Source organism: Salmo salar, chromosome 12 (genome assembly GCF_965601325.2).
Source record: "Salmo salar chromosome 12, fSalSal1, whole genome shotgun sequence".
In the NCBI taxonomy this organism is placed as follows: Eukaryota; Metazoa; Chordata; class Actinopteri; order Salmoniformes; family Salmonidae; genus Salmo; species Salmo salar.
In genome coordinates, this window is record NC_138302.1 from 88,690,561 (window position 1) to 88,705,685 (window position 15,125).

The following is a 15,125-nucleotide window of genomic DNA, read 5'->3' on the forward strand; positions in this document are numbered from 1 at the left end:
GTAGCCAAGTAATGAAATTCTGCGACAGAATCATAAGAAATTGTCATGGCTGTGTTTAGAGACGGACCAAGGCGCAGCGTGCTCTGAGTTCCACATATTTTATTTGGTGAAACTACAAAAACAAAAAGGCAACAAACAACTAACCGTCTCGTAAGAGGTGCAACATGCACTAACTCAAAACAAGATCCCACAAAACACAGTGGGGAAATGGCTGCCTAAATATGATCCCCAATCAGAGGCAACGATAAACAGCTGCCTCTGATTGGGAACCATACCAGGTCAACATAGAAATAAAACAACCTAGATTACCCACCCTAGTCACACCCCGACCTAACCAACATAGAGAATAAAAGGCTCTCTATGGTCAGGGCATGACAGAAATATCTAAACCAATTTGCGGATGGAAAAAATATGCATGTTACATTTTTTGTTGCAAGTTTATGTATTACTAATAAGAGGAGGGGTGAGAGCGGTGTGGAATGTAAACTGCATCTGGACAGGTTCCAGAACAGGTAGAGAAAAGGGCGGGAGAGAGAGAGGGGTTGAGAGATAGAACGCACAAATGACAGAGTGAGAGAGAGGGAGATAGCTTGAGAGAACAGAGAAAACAGGCTCACTCACGCACTCAGGGGAACTCTTCCTAGTAACCTGGCTGGGTGGACCCAATGACCAGAGCTGCGAGTGGCTTGGAGAGAGGCTGCTGTGCTATGGTGTCTGTCTGGGTTGGGTTTCTCTGCTATGAGAACACACACCAGCACTGACCGTGGAGCCCAGCGGAGCCTGTACTGTGGAGGAGGAGGAGGAGGAGGACATGAGGTCCGACAGGGAGGAGGGGACACCCGGTGAGTGAGAGAAAGAAAGAGGAGTGTGTTTAGAGGATCACTCACTGTTGTGACGGTTGGTTTGAACCAGAGTTCTGTTTCTACGGTAGAGGAGTGTGTTTAGAGGATCACTCACTGTTGTGACGGTTGGTTTGAACCAGAGTTCTGTTTCTACGGTAGAGGCGTGTGTGAGTTCATGAGTTCGTCTTTAACATGTATACCCATTCGTTTTAATATTCACACTGAATTTATTAGAGGAATTTGAACTAGTCATGTAAACACGTTGCCAATGAGTTACTAAATGAACAACTCATCATTCGGTAGTGTTAGTACTGCGTTTAGATTATATTATACAGTATATATGAAGGTTGTGTTACAGTAGCAACACATTCATGACTGTAAAGAAAGAATGTTTTGCGTGTAATTTTAGAAAACATATTTGATGGTAGTAGGCTCCTAACCTCATTTGTTTATTTGCTTTACATAAGCATGTTGACCTGGATCTGATATGTACGTTGATTAATATGCGTGTTAATCTGTTAATCAACCAAGAGTGAGTCGGGTATTTAGGCAGATATTTGGTGATGATCAGCTCAGACAACATAGCACACATAGACTACATCTCTGAGAGATGATCAGTCAGTCTCTCACATGCCAGTACTCTGGAAGCTGTGTCCTGTTCTGTCTGGAGTGCTGTAGGTCTGGTCCTAGAACTACTATCCAATCAGCATATTGCCCCAGTGTTCACCCTAGAATTCCTCCTCCCATGTCTTGCCTTTAATGTGTTGCAATGCATTTGATAGAAAACGACAACCACCAGACACAGCCATTCATTCAGGTGTTATCTGAGAGAGCCTCCAACACATCCAACTGGAACCCTGGTAGACACTGTCTCTGTCGCTGTGACAGGATCTATACTGTTTTTTTTTACCTGTATGCCCCCTGACAAGTTACACAAGACTGTGTGTGTATGTGTGTGTGTGTATGCGTGCGCATCTCCATGCACGCCTGTGTGCGTGTGTGCATATGTGTGCGTGCGTGCTCATGCATGCATATTATGTGTGTGTGTGCATGCACATGTGTGTGTGTGTGTGCTGGTGGTGGTATTTGAGTGGATGAGTCCGAGTCTGATCCCGCTGGTTGTGTTGCGTGACTCCTGCTGTTGATTTACTCCATACCCAGAGGTTGAGGAAAGATAATGAGTTTGACAGAGTGAGATGCTGCTGCCAGATGGCACTATCAGAGATGGTCTCACACTCTGCTCCAACAACAGCTCACAGCAGGCCTATGATGACATGCTCTGCAGGCCTAGTCATTGACCAGTGATCAGTCCACCTGGCTGGACCAGTATAATGTGTTACAGCTCCATAGCGAGTGGAGGTCAGTGTACAAGAAGGATGCACCATCATTAGTTTGACTGTGGTTTTCCTGGAGATGTTCATGAATTGGGCACTGCTTTCATCTCCATCCTGGTCAGAGTGAAAAGAGATACAGTATGTTTAGATAGATTAGAGCTTTTGGTCTTGTTGGCCTTGTTGGCCTTGTTGGTCTTGTTGGCCTTGTTGGTCTTGTTGACCTTGTTGGCCTTGTTGGCCTTGTTGGCATTATTGGTCTTACTGTTCTTGTTGGTATTGTTGTTCTTGTTGGTCTTGTTGGTCTTACTGTTCTTCTTGGCCTTGTTGGTCTTATTGGTCTTATTGTTCTTGTTGGCCTTGTTGGTCTTATTGTTCTTGTTGGCCTTGTTGGCCATGCTGGCCTTGTTGGCCTTTTCAGCCTTGTTGGCCTTGTTGGTCTTATTATTCTTGTTGGCCTTGTTGGCCTTATTTGTCTTGTTGGCCTTGTTAGCCTTGTTGGTCTTGTTGGCCTTGTTGGCCTTATTGGTCTTGTTGGCCTTATTGGTCTTGTTGGCGTTGTTGGCCTTGTTGGCCTTATTGGTCTTGTTGGCCTTGTTGGCCTTGTTGGTCTTGTTGGTCTTACTGTTCTTGTTGGCCTTGTTGGTCGTATTATTCTTGTTGGCCTTGTTGGCCTTGTTGGTCTTGTTGGCCTTGTTGGTCTTATTGGTCTTGTTGGTCTTGTTGGTCTTATTGCTCTTGTTGTTCTTATTGTTCTTGTTGGTCTTATTGGTCTTATTGTTCTTGTTGGCCTTGTTGGTCTTATTGTTCTTGTTGGCCTTGTTGGTCTTATTGTTCTTGTTGGTCTTGTTGGTCTTGTTGACCTTGTTGGTCTTGTTGGTCTTGTTGGTCTTGTTGGTCTTATTGTTCTTGTTGGCCTTGTTGGTCTTATTGTTCTTGTTGGCCTTTTTAGCCTTGTTGGCCTTGTTGGTCTTATTATTCTTGTTGGCCTTATTGGCCTTGTTCGCCTTGTTGGTCTTGTTGGCCTTGTTGGCCTTATTGGTCTTGTTGGCCTTGTTGGTCTTGTTGGTCTTGTTGGCCTTGTTGGTCTTGTTGTTCTTGTTGGCCTTGTTGGCATTATTGGTATTTTTGTTCTTGTTGGTATTGTTGTTCTTGTTGGTCTTGTTGGTCTTACTGTTCTTGTTGGCCTTGTTGGTCATGTTGGTCATGTTGGCCTTGTTGGCCTTGTCGGTCTTGTTGGCCTTGTTGGCTTTGTTGTTCTTGTTGGTCTTGTTGGTCTTGTTGGTCTTATTGTTCTTGTTGGCCTTGTTGGTCTTGTTGGCCTTGTTGGCCTTGTTGGCCTTGTTGGCATTATTGGTCTTACTGTTCTTTTTGGTATTGTTGTTCTTGTTGGTCTTGTTGGTCTTACTGTTCATCTTGGCCTTGTTGGTCATGTTGGTCTTCTTGGCCTTGTTGGCCTTGTTGGCCTTGTCAGCCTTGTTGGCCTTGTTGGTCTTATTATTCTTGTTGGCCTTGTTGGTCTTGTTGGTCTTACTGTTCTTATTGGCCTTGTTGGTCATGTTGGCCTTGTTGGCCTTGTTGGTATTATTGGTCTTAATGTTCTTGTTGGTATTGTTGTTCTTGTTGGTCTTGTTGGTCTTACTGTTCATCTTGGCCTTGTTGGTCATGTTGGTCTTCTTGGCCTTGTTGGCCTTGTCAGCCTTGTTGGCCTTGTTGGTCTTATTATTCTTGTTGGCCTTGTTGGCCTTGTTGGTCTTGTTGGTCTTACTGTTCTTGTTGGCCTTGTTGGTCATGTTGGCCTTGTTGGCCTTGTTGGCCTTGTTGGTCTTATTATTCTTGTTGGCCTTGTTGGCCTTGTTGGTCTTGTTGGCCTTGTTGGTCTTGTTGGTCTTACTGTTCTTGTTGGCCTTGTTGGTCATGTTGGCCTTGTTGGCCTTGTTGGTCTTATTATTCTTGTTGGCCTTGTTGGCCTTGTTGGTCTTGTTGGCCTTGTTGGTCTTGTTGTTCTTATTGTTCTTGTTGTTCTTGTTGGCCTTGTTGGTCTTATTGTTCTTGTTGGCCTTGTTGGCCTTGTTGGCCTTATTGTTCTTGTTGGCCTTGTTGGTCATGTTGGTCTTGTTGTTCTTATTATTCTTGTTGGTCTTATTGGTCTTATTGTTTTTGTTGGCCTTGTTGGTCTTATTGTTCTTGTTGGCCTTGTTGGCCTTGTTGGCCTTTTCAGCCTTGTTGGCCTTGTTGGTCTTATTATTCTTGTTGGCCTTGTTGGCCTTATTTGTCTTGTTGGCCTTGTTAGCCTTGTTAGCCTTGTTGGTCTTGTTGGCCTTGTTGGCCTTATTGGTCTTGTTGGCCTTATTGGTCTTGTTGGCCTTTTTGGCCTTGTTGGCCTTATTGGTCTTGTTGGCCTTGTTGGCCTTGTTGGCATTATTGGTCTTTTTGTTATTGTTGGTCTTGTTGTTCTTGTTGTTCTTGTTGGTCTTACTGTTCTTGTTGGCCTTGTTGGTCATGTTGGTCATGTTGGCCTTGTCGGTCTTGTTGGCCTTGTTGGCCTTGTTGGCCTTGTTGGTCTTGTTGGTCTTGTTGGTCTTATTATTCTTGTTGGCCTTGTTGGCCTTGTTGGCCTTGTTGGTCTTATTATTCTTGTTGGCCTTGTTGGCCTTGTTGGTCCTTGTTGGTCTTGATGGTCTTGTTGGTCTTATTGTTCTTGTTGGCCTTGTTGGTCTTGTTGGTCTTGTTGGCCTTGTTGGTCTTGTTGGCCTTGTTGGTCTTGTTGGTCTTGTTGGTCTTATTGGTCTTGTTGGCTCTTGTTGGTCTTGTTGGCCTTGTTGGCCTTATTGGTCTTGTTGGTATTGTTGTTCTTGTTGGTCTTGTTGGTCGTGTTGGTCTTTTTGTTCTTGTTGGTCTTGTTGGCCTTGTTGGCCTTATTTGTCTTGTTGGCCTTGTTAGCTTTGATGGTCTTGTTGGCCTTGTTGGCCTTATTGGTCTTGTTGGCCTTATTGGTCTTATTGGTCTTGTTGGCCTTGTTGGCCTTGTTGGTCTTGTTGGCCTTGTTGGCCTTGTTGGCATTATTTGTCTTTTTGTTCTTGTTGGTCTTGTTGTTCTTGTTGGTCTTACTGTTCTTGTTGGCCTTGTTGGTCTTGTTGGCCTTGTTGGTCTTGTTGGTCTTGTTGGTCTTGTTGGTCTTGTTGGTCTTCTTGACCTTGTTGGTCTTATTGTTCTTGTTGGTATTGTTGTTCTTGTTGGTCTTGTTGGTCGTGTTGGTCTTTTTGTTCTTGTTGGCCTTGTTGGCCTTGTTGGCCTTATTGGTCTTGTTGGCCTTGTTGGCCTTGTTGGTCTTGTTGGCCTTGTTGGCCTTATTGGTCTTGTTGGCCTATTGGTCTTATTGGTCTTGTTGGCCTTGTTGGCCTTGTTGGCTTGTTGGCTTGTTGGCCTTGTTGGCATATTTGTCTTTTTGTTCTTGTTGGTCTTGTTGTTCTTGTTGGTCTTACTGTTCTTGTTGGCCTTGTTGGTCATGTTGGTCAGGTTGGCCTTGTTGGCCTTGTCGGTCTTGTTGGCCTTGTTGGCCATGTTGGTCTTGTTGGTCTTGTTGGTCTTATTATTCTTGTTGGCCTTGTTGGCCTTGTTGGCCTTGTTGGTCTTATTTTTCTTGTTGGCCTTGTTGGTCTTGTTGGTCTTACTGTTCTTGTTGGCCTTGTCGGCCTTGATGGCCTTGTTGGTCTTATTATTCTTGTTGGCCTTGTTGGTCTTGTTGGTCTTGTTGGTCTTGTTGGCCTTGTTGGTCTTGTTGGCTCTTGTTGGCCTTGTTGGACTTGTTGGCCTTGTTGGTCTTATCGTTCTTGTTGGTCTTATTGTTGTTGTTGGTCTTGTTGACCTTGTTGACCTTGTTGGTATTATTGTTGTTGTTGGTATTGTTGTTCTTGTTGGTCTGTTGGTCATGTTGGTCTTATTGTTCTTGTTGGTCTTGTTGGTCTTGTTGGTCTTGTTGGTCTTATTGTTCTTGTTGGCCTTGTTGGTCTTATTGTTCTTGTTGGCCTTTTCAGCCTTGTTGGCCTATTTGGTCTTATTATTCTTATTGGCCTTGTTCGCCTTGTTGGTCTTGTTGGCCTTGTTGGCCTTATTGGTCTTGTTGGCCTATTTGGTCTTGTTGGCCTTGTTGGTCTTGTTGTTCTTGTTGGCCTTGTTGGCCTTGTTGGCCTTTTCAGCCTTGTTGGCCTTGTTGGTCTTATTATTCTTGTTGGCCTTGTTGGCCTTATTTGTCTTGTTGGCCTTGTTAGCCTTGTTAGCCTTGTTGGTCTTGTTGGCCTTGTTGGCCTTATTGGTCTTGTTGGCCTTATTGGTCTTGTTGGCCTTTTTGGCCTTGTTGGCCTTATTGGTCTTGTTGGCCTTGTTGGCCTTGTTGGCATTATTGGTCTTTTTGTTATTGTTGGTCTTGTTGTTCTTGTTGTTCTTGTTGGTCTTACTGTTCTTGTTGGCCTTGTTGGTCATGTTGGTCATGTTGGCCTTGTCGGTCTTGTTGGCCTTGTTGGCCTTGTTGGCCTTGTTGGTCTTGTTGGTCTTGTTGGTCTTATTATTCTTGTTGGCCTTGTTGGCCTTGTTGGTCTTATTATTCTTGTTGGCCTTGTTGGTCTTGTTGGTTTTACTGTTCTTGTTGGCCTTGTCGGCCTTGATGGCCTTGTTGGTCTTATTATTCTTGTTGGCCTTGATGGTCTTGTTGGTCTTGTTGGCCTTGTTGGTCTTGTTGGTCTTGTTGGCCTTGTTGGTCTTGTTGGCCTTGTTGGTCTTGTTGGTCTTGTTGGTCTTATTGTTCTTGTTGGTCTTGTTGGTCTTCTTGACCTTGTTGGTCTTATTGTTCTTGTTGGTATTGTTGTTCTTGTTGGTCTTGTTGGTCGTGTTGGTCTTTTTGTTCTTGTTGGTCTTGTTGGCCTTGTTGGCCTTATTTGTCTTGTTGGCCTTGTTAGCTTTGATGGTCTTGTTGGCCTTGTTGGCCTTATTGGTCTTGTTGGCCTTATTGGTCTTATTGGTCTTGTTGGCCTTGTTGGCCTTGTTGGTCTTGTTGGCCTTGTTGGCCTTGTTGGCATTATTTGTCTTTTTGTTCTTGTTGGTCTTGTTGTTCTTGTTGGTCTTACTGTTCTTGTTGGCCTTGTTGGTCTTGTTGGTCTTGTTGGTCTTGTTGGTCTTATTGTTCTTGTTGGTCTTGTTGGTCTTCTTGACCTTGTTGGTCTTATTGTTCTTGTTGGTATTGTTGTTCTTGTTGGTCTTGTTGGTCGTGTTGGTCTTTTTGTTCTTGTTGGTCTTGTTGGCCTTGTTGGCCTTATTTGTCTTGTTGGCCTTGTTAGCTTTGATGGTCTTGTTGGCCTTGTTGGCCTTATTGGTCTTGTTGGCCTTATTGGTCTTATTGGTCTTGTTGGCCTTGTTGGCCTTGTTGGCCTTGTTGGTCTTGTTGGCCTTGTTGGCATTATTTGTCTTTTTGTTCTTGTTGGTCTTGTTGTTCTTGTTGGTCTTACTGTTCTTGTTGGCCTTGTTGGTCATGTTGGTCAGGTTGGCCTTGTTGGCCTTGTCGGTCTTGTTGGCCTTGTTGGCCATGTTGGTCTTGTTGGTCTTGTTGGTCTTATTATTCTTGTTGGCCTTGTTGGCCTTGTTGGCCTTGTTGGTCTTATTTTTCTTGTTGGCCTTGTTGGTCTTGTTGGTCTTACTGTTCTTGTTGGCCTTGTCGGCCTTGATGGCCTTGTTGGTCTTATTATTCTTGTTGGCCTTGTTGGTCTTGTTGGTCTTGTTGGTCTTGTTGGCCTTGTTGGTCTTGTTGGTCTTGTTGGTCTTGTTGGCCTTGTTGGTCTTATTGTTCTTGTTGGTCTTATTGTTGTTGTTGGTCTTGTTGACCTTGTTGACCTTGTTGGTATTATTGTTGTTGTTGGTATTGTTGTTCTTGTTGGTCTTGTTGGTCATGTTGGTCTTATTGTTCTTGTTGGTCTTGTTGGTCTTGTTGGTCTTGTTGGTCTTATTGTTCTTGTTGGCCTTGTTGGTCTTATTGTTCTTGTTGGCCTTTTCAGCCTTGTTGGCCTATTTGGTCTTATTATTCTTATTGGCCTTGTTCGCCTTGTTGGTCTTGTTGGCCTTGTTGGCCTTATTGGTCTTGTTGGCCTATTTGGTCTTGTTGGCCTTGTTGGTCTTGTTGTTCTTGTTGGCCTTGTTGGCATTATTGGTCTTTTTGTTTTTGTTGGTATTGTTGTTCTTGTTGGTCTTGTTGGTCTTACTGTTCTTGTTGGCCTTGTTGGTCATGTTGGTCATGTTGGCCTTGTTGGCCTTGTCGGTCTTGTTGGCCTTGTTGGCCTTGTTGGTCTTATTATTCTTGTTGGCCTTGTTGGCCTTGTTGGTCTTGTTGGTCTTGTTGGTCTTGTTGGTCTTGTTGGTCTTATTGTTCTTGTTGGCCTTGTTGGTCTTGTTGGTCTAGTTGGCCTTGTTGGTCTTGTTGGCCTTGTTGGTCTTGTTGGCCTTGTTGGTCTTATTGTTCTTGTTGGTCTTGTTGGTCTTGTTGGTCTTGTTGACCTTGTTGGCCTTATTTGTCTTGTTGGCCTTGTTGGCCTTGTTGGTATTGTTGGCCCTGTTGGTCTTATTGTTCTTGTTGGTCTTGTTTGCCTTGTTGGCCTTGTTTGTCTTGTTGGCCTTGTTGGTCTTATTGTCTTTGTTGGCCTTGTTGGTCTTGTTGTCCTTGTTGGCCTCGTTGGCCTCGTTGGTATTGTTGGTAGTGCTAACTGAGTTGAGCAGTCGCTCCAGGTTATTGCTGCTCTTCCAGAGGCACATCCCTGGCAGTAGGCCTAATCTCCTCATAATAAAAGTGTGAATTAATTACTGCTATTTCCAGTCGGCATGCCTACACTGAACCCTGTTGTAATGTAAACTCACAGCAATTAATTAATGGCAGCTGTTCCCTATAGATATACACACAGACATGGACGAGCCTGCTTGCACAATCACACACACACACACACACACACACACACACACACACACACACACAAACACACAATCTCTTTGTGGGTTCATGCATGCAGAATTACACATGCAGACACTAGTCAGGAAAAAACTGTAACATATACTGTATGGAGGGAAACCCAGGGTCCTTTCTCTAACATCTTGTTTGTGTTGTGTGTTGGATGTTCAAGTTAAGTAAAGTTGAGAGCCAATGCCAATGCATAATTGATGCTCACATATATTATAGAACAGTCCTGTAATAACCTGAGTGAGAAGAGGACTTGCTGGTCCTCACGTGCTGCCAAATGCTGTTCAGGGATCAACCAGGGAGGGTTTGTGTTGTGTTATATTCTCTCACCCACCCACACTCATCCTGGCACTATCAATGGCTGAGAGACTGAGACAGCCTACAGGAAGGAGGTCAGAGACCTGACAGAGTGGTGCCAGGACAACAACCTCTCCCTCGACGTCAGCAAGACAAAGGAGCTGATCGTGGACTACAGGAAACGGAAGGGCCGAGCACGCCCCCATTCACATGGACGGGGCTATAGTGGAGACGGTCGAGAGCTTCAAGTTCCTCAGTGTCCACACCATCAAGGACCTACCATGGTCCACACACACCAACACAGTCGTGAAGAGGGCAAGACAACTTCTCTTCCCCCTTAGGAGGCTAAATAGATTTGGCTTGAGCCCTGAGATCCTCAAAAGGTTTTACAGCTACACTATTGAGAGCATCTTGAATGACTGCATCACCGCTTGGTATTGTAACTGTTTGGCATTAGGCCACAATTGCCTTACAGAGGGTAGTGCGTACAGCCCAGTACATCACTGTGGCCGAGCTCCCTGTCAACCAGGACCTCTATACCAGACGGTGTCAGAGGATGGCCCTGTCAAAGACTCCAGCCACCCAAGTCACAGTCTGTTCTCTCTGCTACCACACTGCAAGCGATACCGGAGCGCCAAGTCTGGGACCAAAATGCTCCTGAAAAGCTTCTACCCCAAAGCCATAAGACTGCTGAAAAGTTAATTAAACGGCTACCCGGACTTTCTACTTTTCACCCCCTACCTACATGTACATAGTACTTCAGTCAATCACCTAACCAAACCTGCATGTATATATTACCTCAATCAATCACACCAACTACCTAGTACCCCAGTACACTGACTCGGTACCGGTACTGCTTGTATATAGCCTGTACATAGCCTCGTTATAGTAATTTATTGTGTTATTTTAATGTTACTATTTTCTTTTTATCTATTTGTAAATGTTCTTACTGTTTATCTGCATTGTTGAGAAAGGGCTCGTAAGTAAGCAATATTACAGTAAAGTCTACACTTGTTGTATTCGGCGCATGTGACAAAATAATATTTGATTTGACTACTGTAGAGAATGTCAACATAGTGTTGTGCAGCAGGTTTAGAACAGAAAATAATCTCCATGCAGCCTCCCAACCACCAAACTCCCCCTCGGATCCAAAACCGGTCATTGACTGAATGAATATGGTTGCTATTTTTGATGCAACCCTTTCCATCGGTCTTCCTGCATCATTTCATGTTGATTTGATGTTATCCTCTTATATAAGGCTTATATATGGGTCATCCTCTTGTCTTGAGATGTAAACAAAATTGGCTCTTTAGAGACTGGTCTTATCAGGTCGCTGTTAACAGCCATTTCGTGATACCTTCCACTGTCTTACAATAGACCTAAATTAGATCTCACTGCTTCATGCAAAATTAAATGTGCCTGTTGCCTGTGAGACGTCGTAATAATGTGAAAATATGGTTTAAAAAGCCACTTAAAGTTTGTAATTTCCACTTTGAAATTTCAGACTTGAGTTTCCCTTATGAAAAATGTATCAACCGCTACAATAATGACCATTAATTATAATCCACATAATAATTCACATTTCCTGTTGGTGGAGGACTATTTTCCTACTGTAGGAGATTGTATCAAATTAAGATCCCACATCTGTATGAGAGATCCTTGGGTTCATTCGGCAGGCTGCATTTCCCTAACAATAAGGGCTATTATCTGCATGAGTTTGATGAGGAGAAGCAGCCGACCCCTGTCATCCCCTACGGCGATCCCAACACAGCCCTCCTTTCGTGGGAATCATCTCCACCACGCAGTAATAATCAGAGGCAAAGCACACCAGGCATTCATACACACACACACACAAGCACACACACACACACACACTTGCATGCGCGCACACAAACACACCGATACGGCCATCCACTACAGAGGAACATTGTGGCTGGAGCAGAGACATGGAAGCACAGATGCTCTGTGGCCAAGAGCAGGCAATAAGATGTAATGTACTCACAGTGGTGTAAAGTTCTTAAGTAAAAATACTTTAAAGTACTACTTAAGTAGTTTTTTGGGGTATCTGCACTTGACTTTACTATTTACATTTGAAGTCGGAAGTTTACATACACTTCTGTTTAAATCATTAAAACGTGTTTTTCAACCACTCCACAAAGTTCTTGTTAACAAACTATAGTTTTGGAAAGTCGGTTAGGACATCTACTTTGTGCATGACACAAGTCATTTTTCCAACTATTGATTACAGACAGATTATTCCACTTATAATTCACTGTATCACAATTCCAGTGGGTCAGAAGTTTGTATACACTAAGTTGTTGTGCTTTTAAACAGCTTGTAAAACTCCAGAAAATTAGGTCATGGCATTAGAAGCTTCTGATAGGCTAATTGACCTCATTTGAGTCAGTTGGAGGTTTACGTGTGGATGTATTTCAAGGCCTACCTTCAAACTCAGTGCCTCTTGCTTGACATCATGGGAAAATCGAAAGAAATCAGCCAAGACCTCAGTAAAAAATGGTAGACTTCCACAAGTCTGGTTCATCCTTGGGAGCAATTTCCAAATGCCTGAAGTTACCACGTTCATCTGTTCAAACAATAGTATGTTGTTTGTACAGTATAAACACCATGGGACCACGCAGCCATCATACCGCTCAGGAAGGAGATGCGTTCTGTCTCCTAGAGATGAATGTACTCTGGTGCGAAAAGTGCAAATCAATCCAATAACAACAGCAAAGGACCTTGTGAAGATGCTTGAGGAAATGGGCACAAAAGTATCTATATCCACAGTAAAAAGAGTCCTATATCGACATAACCTGAAAGGCCGCTCAGCAAGGAAGAAGCCACTGCTCCAAAACCGCCATAAAAAAAATAAAAAATACTACGGTTTGCAACTGCACATGGGGACGAAGATCGTACTTTTTGGAGAAATGTCCTCTGGTCTGATGAAACAAAAATAGAACTGTTTGGCCATAATGTTTGGAGGAAAAAGGGGGACGCTTGCAAGCCGAAGAACACCATCCCAACCGTGAAGTACGGGGAGGCAGCATCATGTTGTGGGGGTGCTTTGCTGCAGGAGGGACGTCACAAAATAGATGGCATCATGAGGAAGGAAAATTATGTGGATATATTGAAGCAACATCTCAAGACATCAGTCAGGAAGTTAAAGCTTGGTTGCAAATGGGTCTTCCAAATGGACAATGACCCCAAGCATACTTCCAAAGTTGTGGCAAAATGGCGTAAAGGACAACAAAGGCAAGGTCCTGGAGTGGCCATCACAAAGCCCTGAACTCAATCCTATAGAAAATGTGTGGGCAGAACTGAAAAGCGTGTGCGAGCAAGGAGGCCTGCAAACCTGACTCAGTTACACCAGCTCTGTTAGGAGGAATTGGCCAAAATTCACCCAACTTATTGTGGGAAGCTTGTGGAAGGCTACCCGAAACGTTTGACCCAAGTTAAACAATTGAAAGGCAATGCTACCAAATACTAATTGAGTGTATGTAAACTTCTGACCCACTGGGAATGTGATGAAAGAAATAAAAGCTGAATTGAATCATTCTCTCCACTATTATTCTGACATTTCACATTCTTAAAATAAAGTGGTGATCCTAACTGACCTAATTTTTATTAGGATTAAATGTCAGGAATTGTGAAAAACGGAGTTTAAATGTATTTGGCTAAGGTGTATGTAAACTTCTGACTTCAACTGTATATTTTTGCCAACTTTTACTTTTACTTCACTACATTCCTAAAGAAAAGTATGTACCTTTCACTCCACACATTTTCCCTGACACCCAAAAGCAAATTTTCCCGTTGAAAAACAAATGATAGTCCCACTAAGTGCAAACCAGATGGGATGGCGTATCGCTGCAGAATTCTGTGGTAGCCATGCTGGTTAAGTGTGCCTTGAAGTCTAAATAAATCAATGACAGTGTCACCAGTAAAGCACACTCACACCATCACACATCCTTCTCCATGCTTCACGGTGGGAACCACACATGTGGAGATCATCCGTTCACCTACTTTGATTCTCACAAAGACACGGCGGTTGGAACCAAAAATCTGAAATTTGGACTCATCAGACCAAAGGACAGATTTTCACCGGTCTAATGTCCATTGCTTGTGTTTCTTGGCCCAAGCAAGTCTCTTCTTATTATTGATGTCCTTTAGTAGTGGTTTCTATGCAGCAATTTGACCATGAAGGCCTGATTCATGCAGTCTCCTCTGAACAGTTGATGTTGAGATGTGTCCGTTACTTGAACTCTGTGAAGCATTTATTTGGGCTGCAATTTCTGAGGCTGGTAACTCTAATGAATTTATCCTCTGCAGCAGAGGTAACTCTGGGTCTTCCTTTCTTGTGGCGGTCCTCATGAGAGCCAGTTTCATCATAGCCCTTGATGGTTTTTGCAACTGCGCTTGAAGAAACTTTCAAAGTTCTTGTAATTTTCCGGATTGACTGACCTTCATGTCTAAAAGTAATAATGTAATGTTTCTCTTTGCTTATTTGAGCTGTTCTTGCCATAATATGGACTTGGTCATTTCCCAAAAAGGGCTATGTTCTGTATACCACCCCTACCTTGTCACAACACAACTGATTGGCTGAAACAAATTCACTTTTAAGAAGGTACACCTGTTAATTGGAATGCGTTCCATGAAGCTGGTTGAGAGAATGCCAAGAGTGTACAAAGCTGTCATCAAGGCTAAGGGTGGCTACTTTGAAGAATCTCAAATATAAAATATATTTTGATTTGTTTAACACTTTTTTGGTTACTACATGATTCCATATGTGTTTTTTTATAGTTTGGATGTCTTCACTATTATTCTACAATGTAGAAAATATGACAAAATAAAGAAAAACACTTGAATGTGTGTCCAAACTTTTGACTAGTACCTTTTGCATATGTGTATATATATATATAATTTATAAGTCAAAAAATGGATGTAGAAACTCCAGATTGACCCTTTAAGTATCAAAGGTGTGCGAGTATGTGTCCGTTAGGCCTATGGATTTTAGTTTTTTATCAGCATCAATTAGATTGAGCAATAAAAGCCCCACTTTTATTCCGTATTTATTTATTTTTATTTCACCTTTATTTAACAAGGTAGGCCAGTTGAGACCAAGTTCTCATTTACAACTGCGACCTGGCCAAGTTATGGCAAAGCAGTGCGACAAAAACAACAACAGAGTTGCACATGGAATTAACAAACGTACAGTAAATAACAGAATAGAAAAATATGTATACAGCGTGTGCAAATGAAGTAAGGAGGTAAGGCAATAAATAGGCCAATAGTGGAGAAGTAATTACAATTTAGCAATTTACACTGGAGTGATATATGTGCCAATATGCTGGGATCCGCACTATGCAGCTGTTGCAAGAGCACATTTTTTACTGGCTGTCCACTGGTTTCAAAAACAATGATTAATAGGCAGCTTAAACTTCTTGAATTCAACCATTATTGGGTTCAAATACACATTTAGATTTGTGAGCAGCCATCCACATCAACCACAATCCGTAAGGCGCAAATAGCTAAATGAGAGCAGCAGTGATTCACATCAATGTGCTATGTAGATATCAATAATAAGTGATATCCGTATCACCGTAGACTACACCACTGCTGTCATCCTTACCTCAAAGCGTTTATTCAAATTGGATCATCGTTGGA

The 15,125-nt window shown here is 43.0% G+C and overlaps 1 protein-coding gene across 2 annotated transcripts in view; it reads left to right on the forward strand.

Moving 5' to 3' along the window:
- Positions 1-15,125, forward strand: part of LOC106565964 (kazrin) — a 465,997-nt gene that overhangs the window by 402,175 nt on the left and 48,697 nt on the right. The window contains exon 1 of one of the 2 annotated variants that reach the window (XM_045691863.2): positions 463-842. The exons of the other annotated variant lie outside the window; for it this stretch is intronic. Within the exon in view, the coding sequence (XP_045547819.1) occupies positions 812-842 (31 nt within the window). The 5' untranslated portion in view covers positions 463-811. Of the gene's footprint in view, positions 1-462; positions 843-15,125 lie in introns of those variants that run through there. 2 annotated transcript variants of the gene reach the window in all.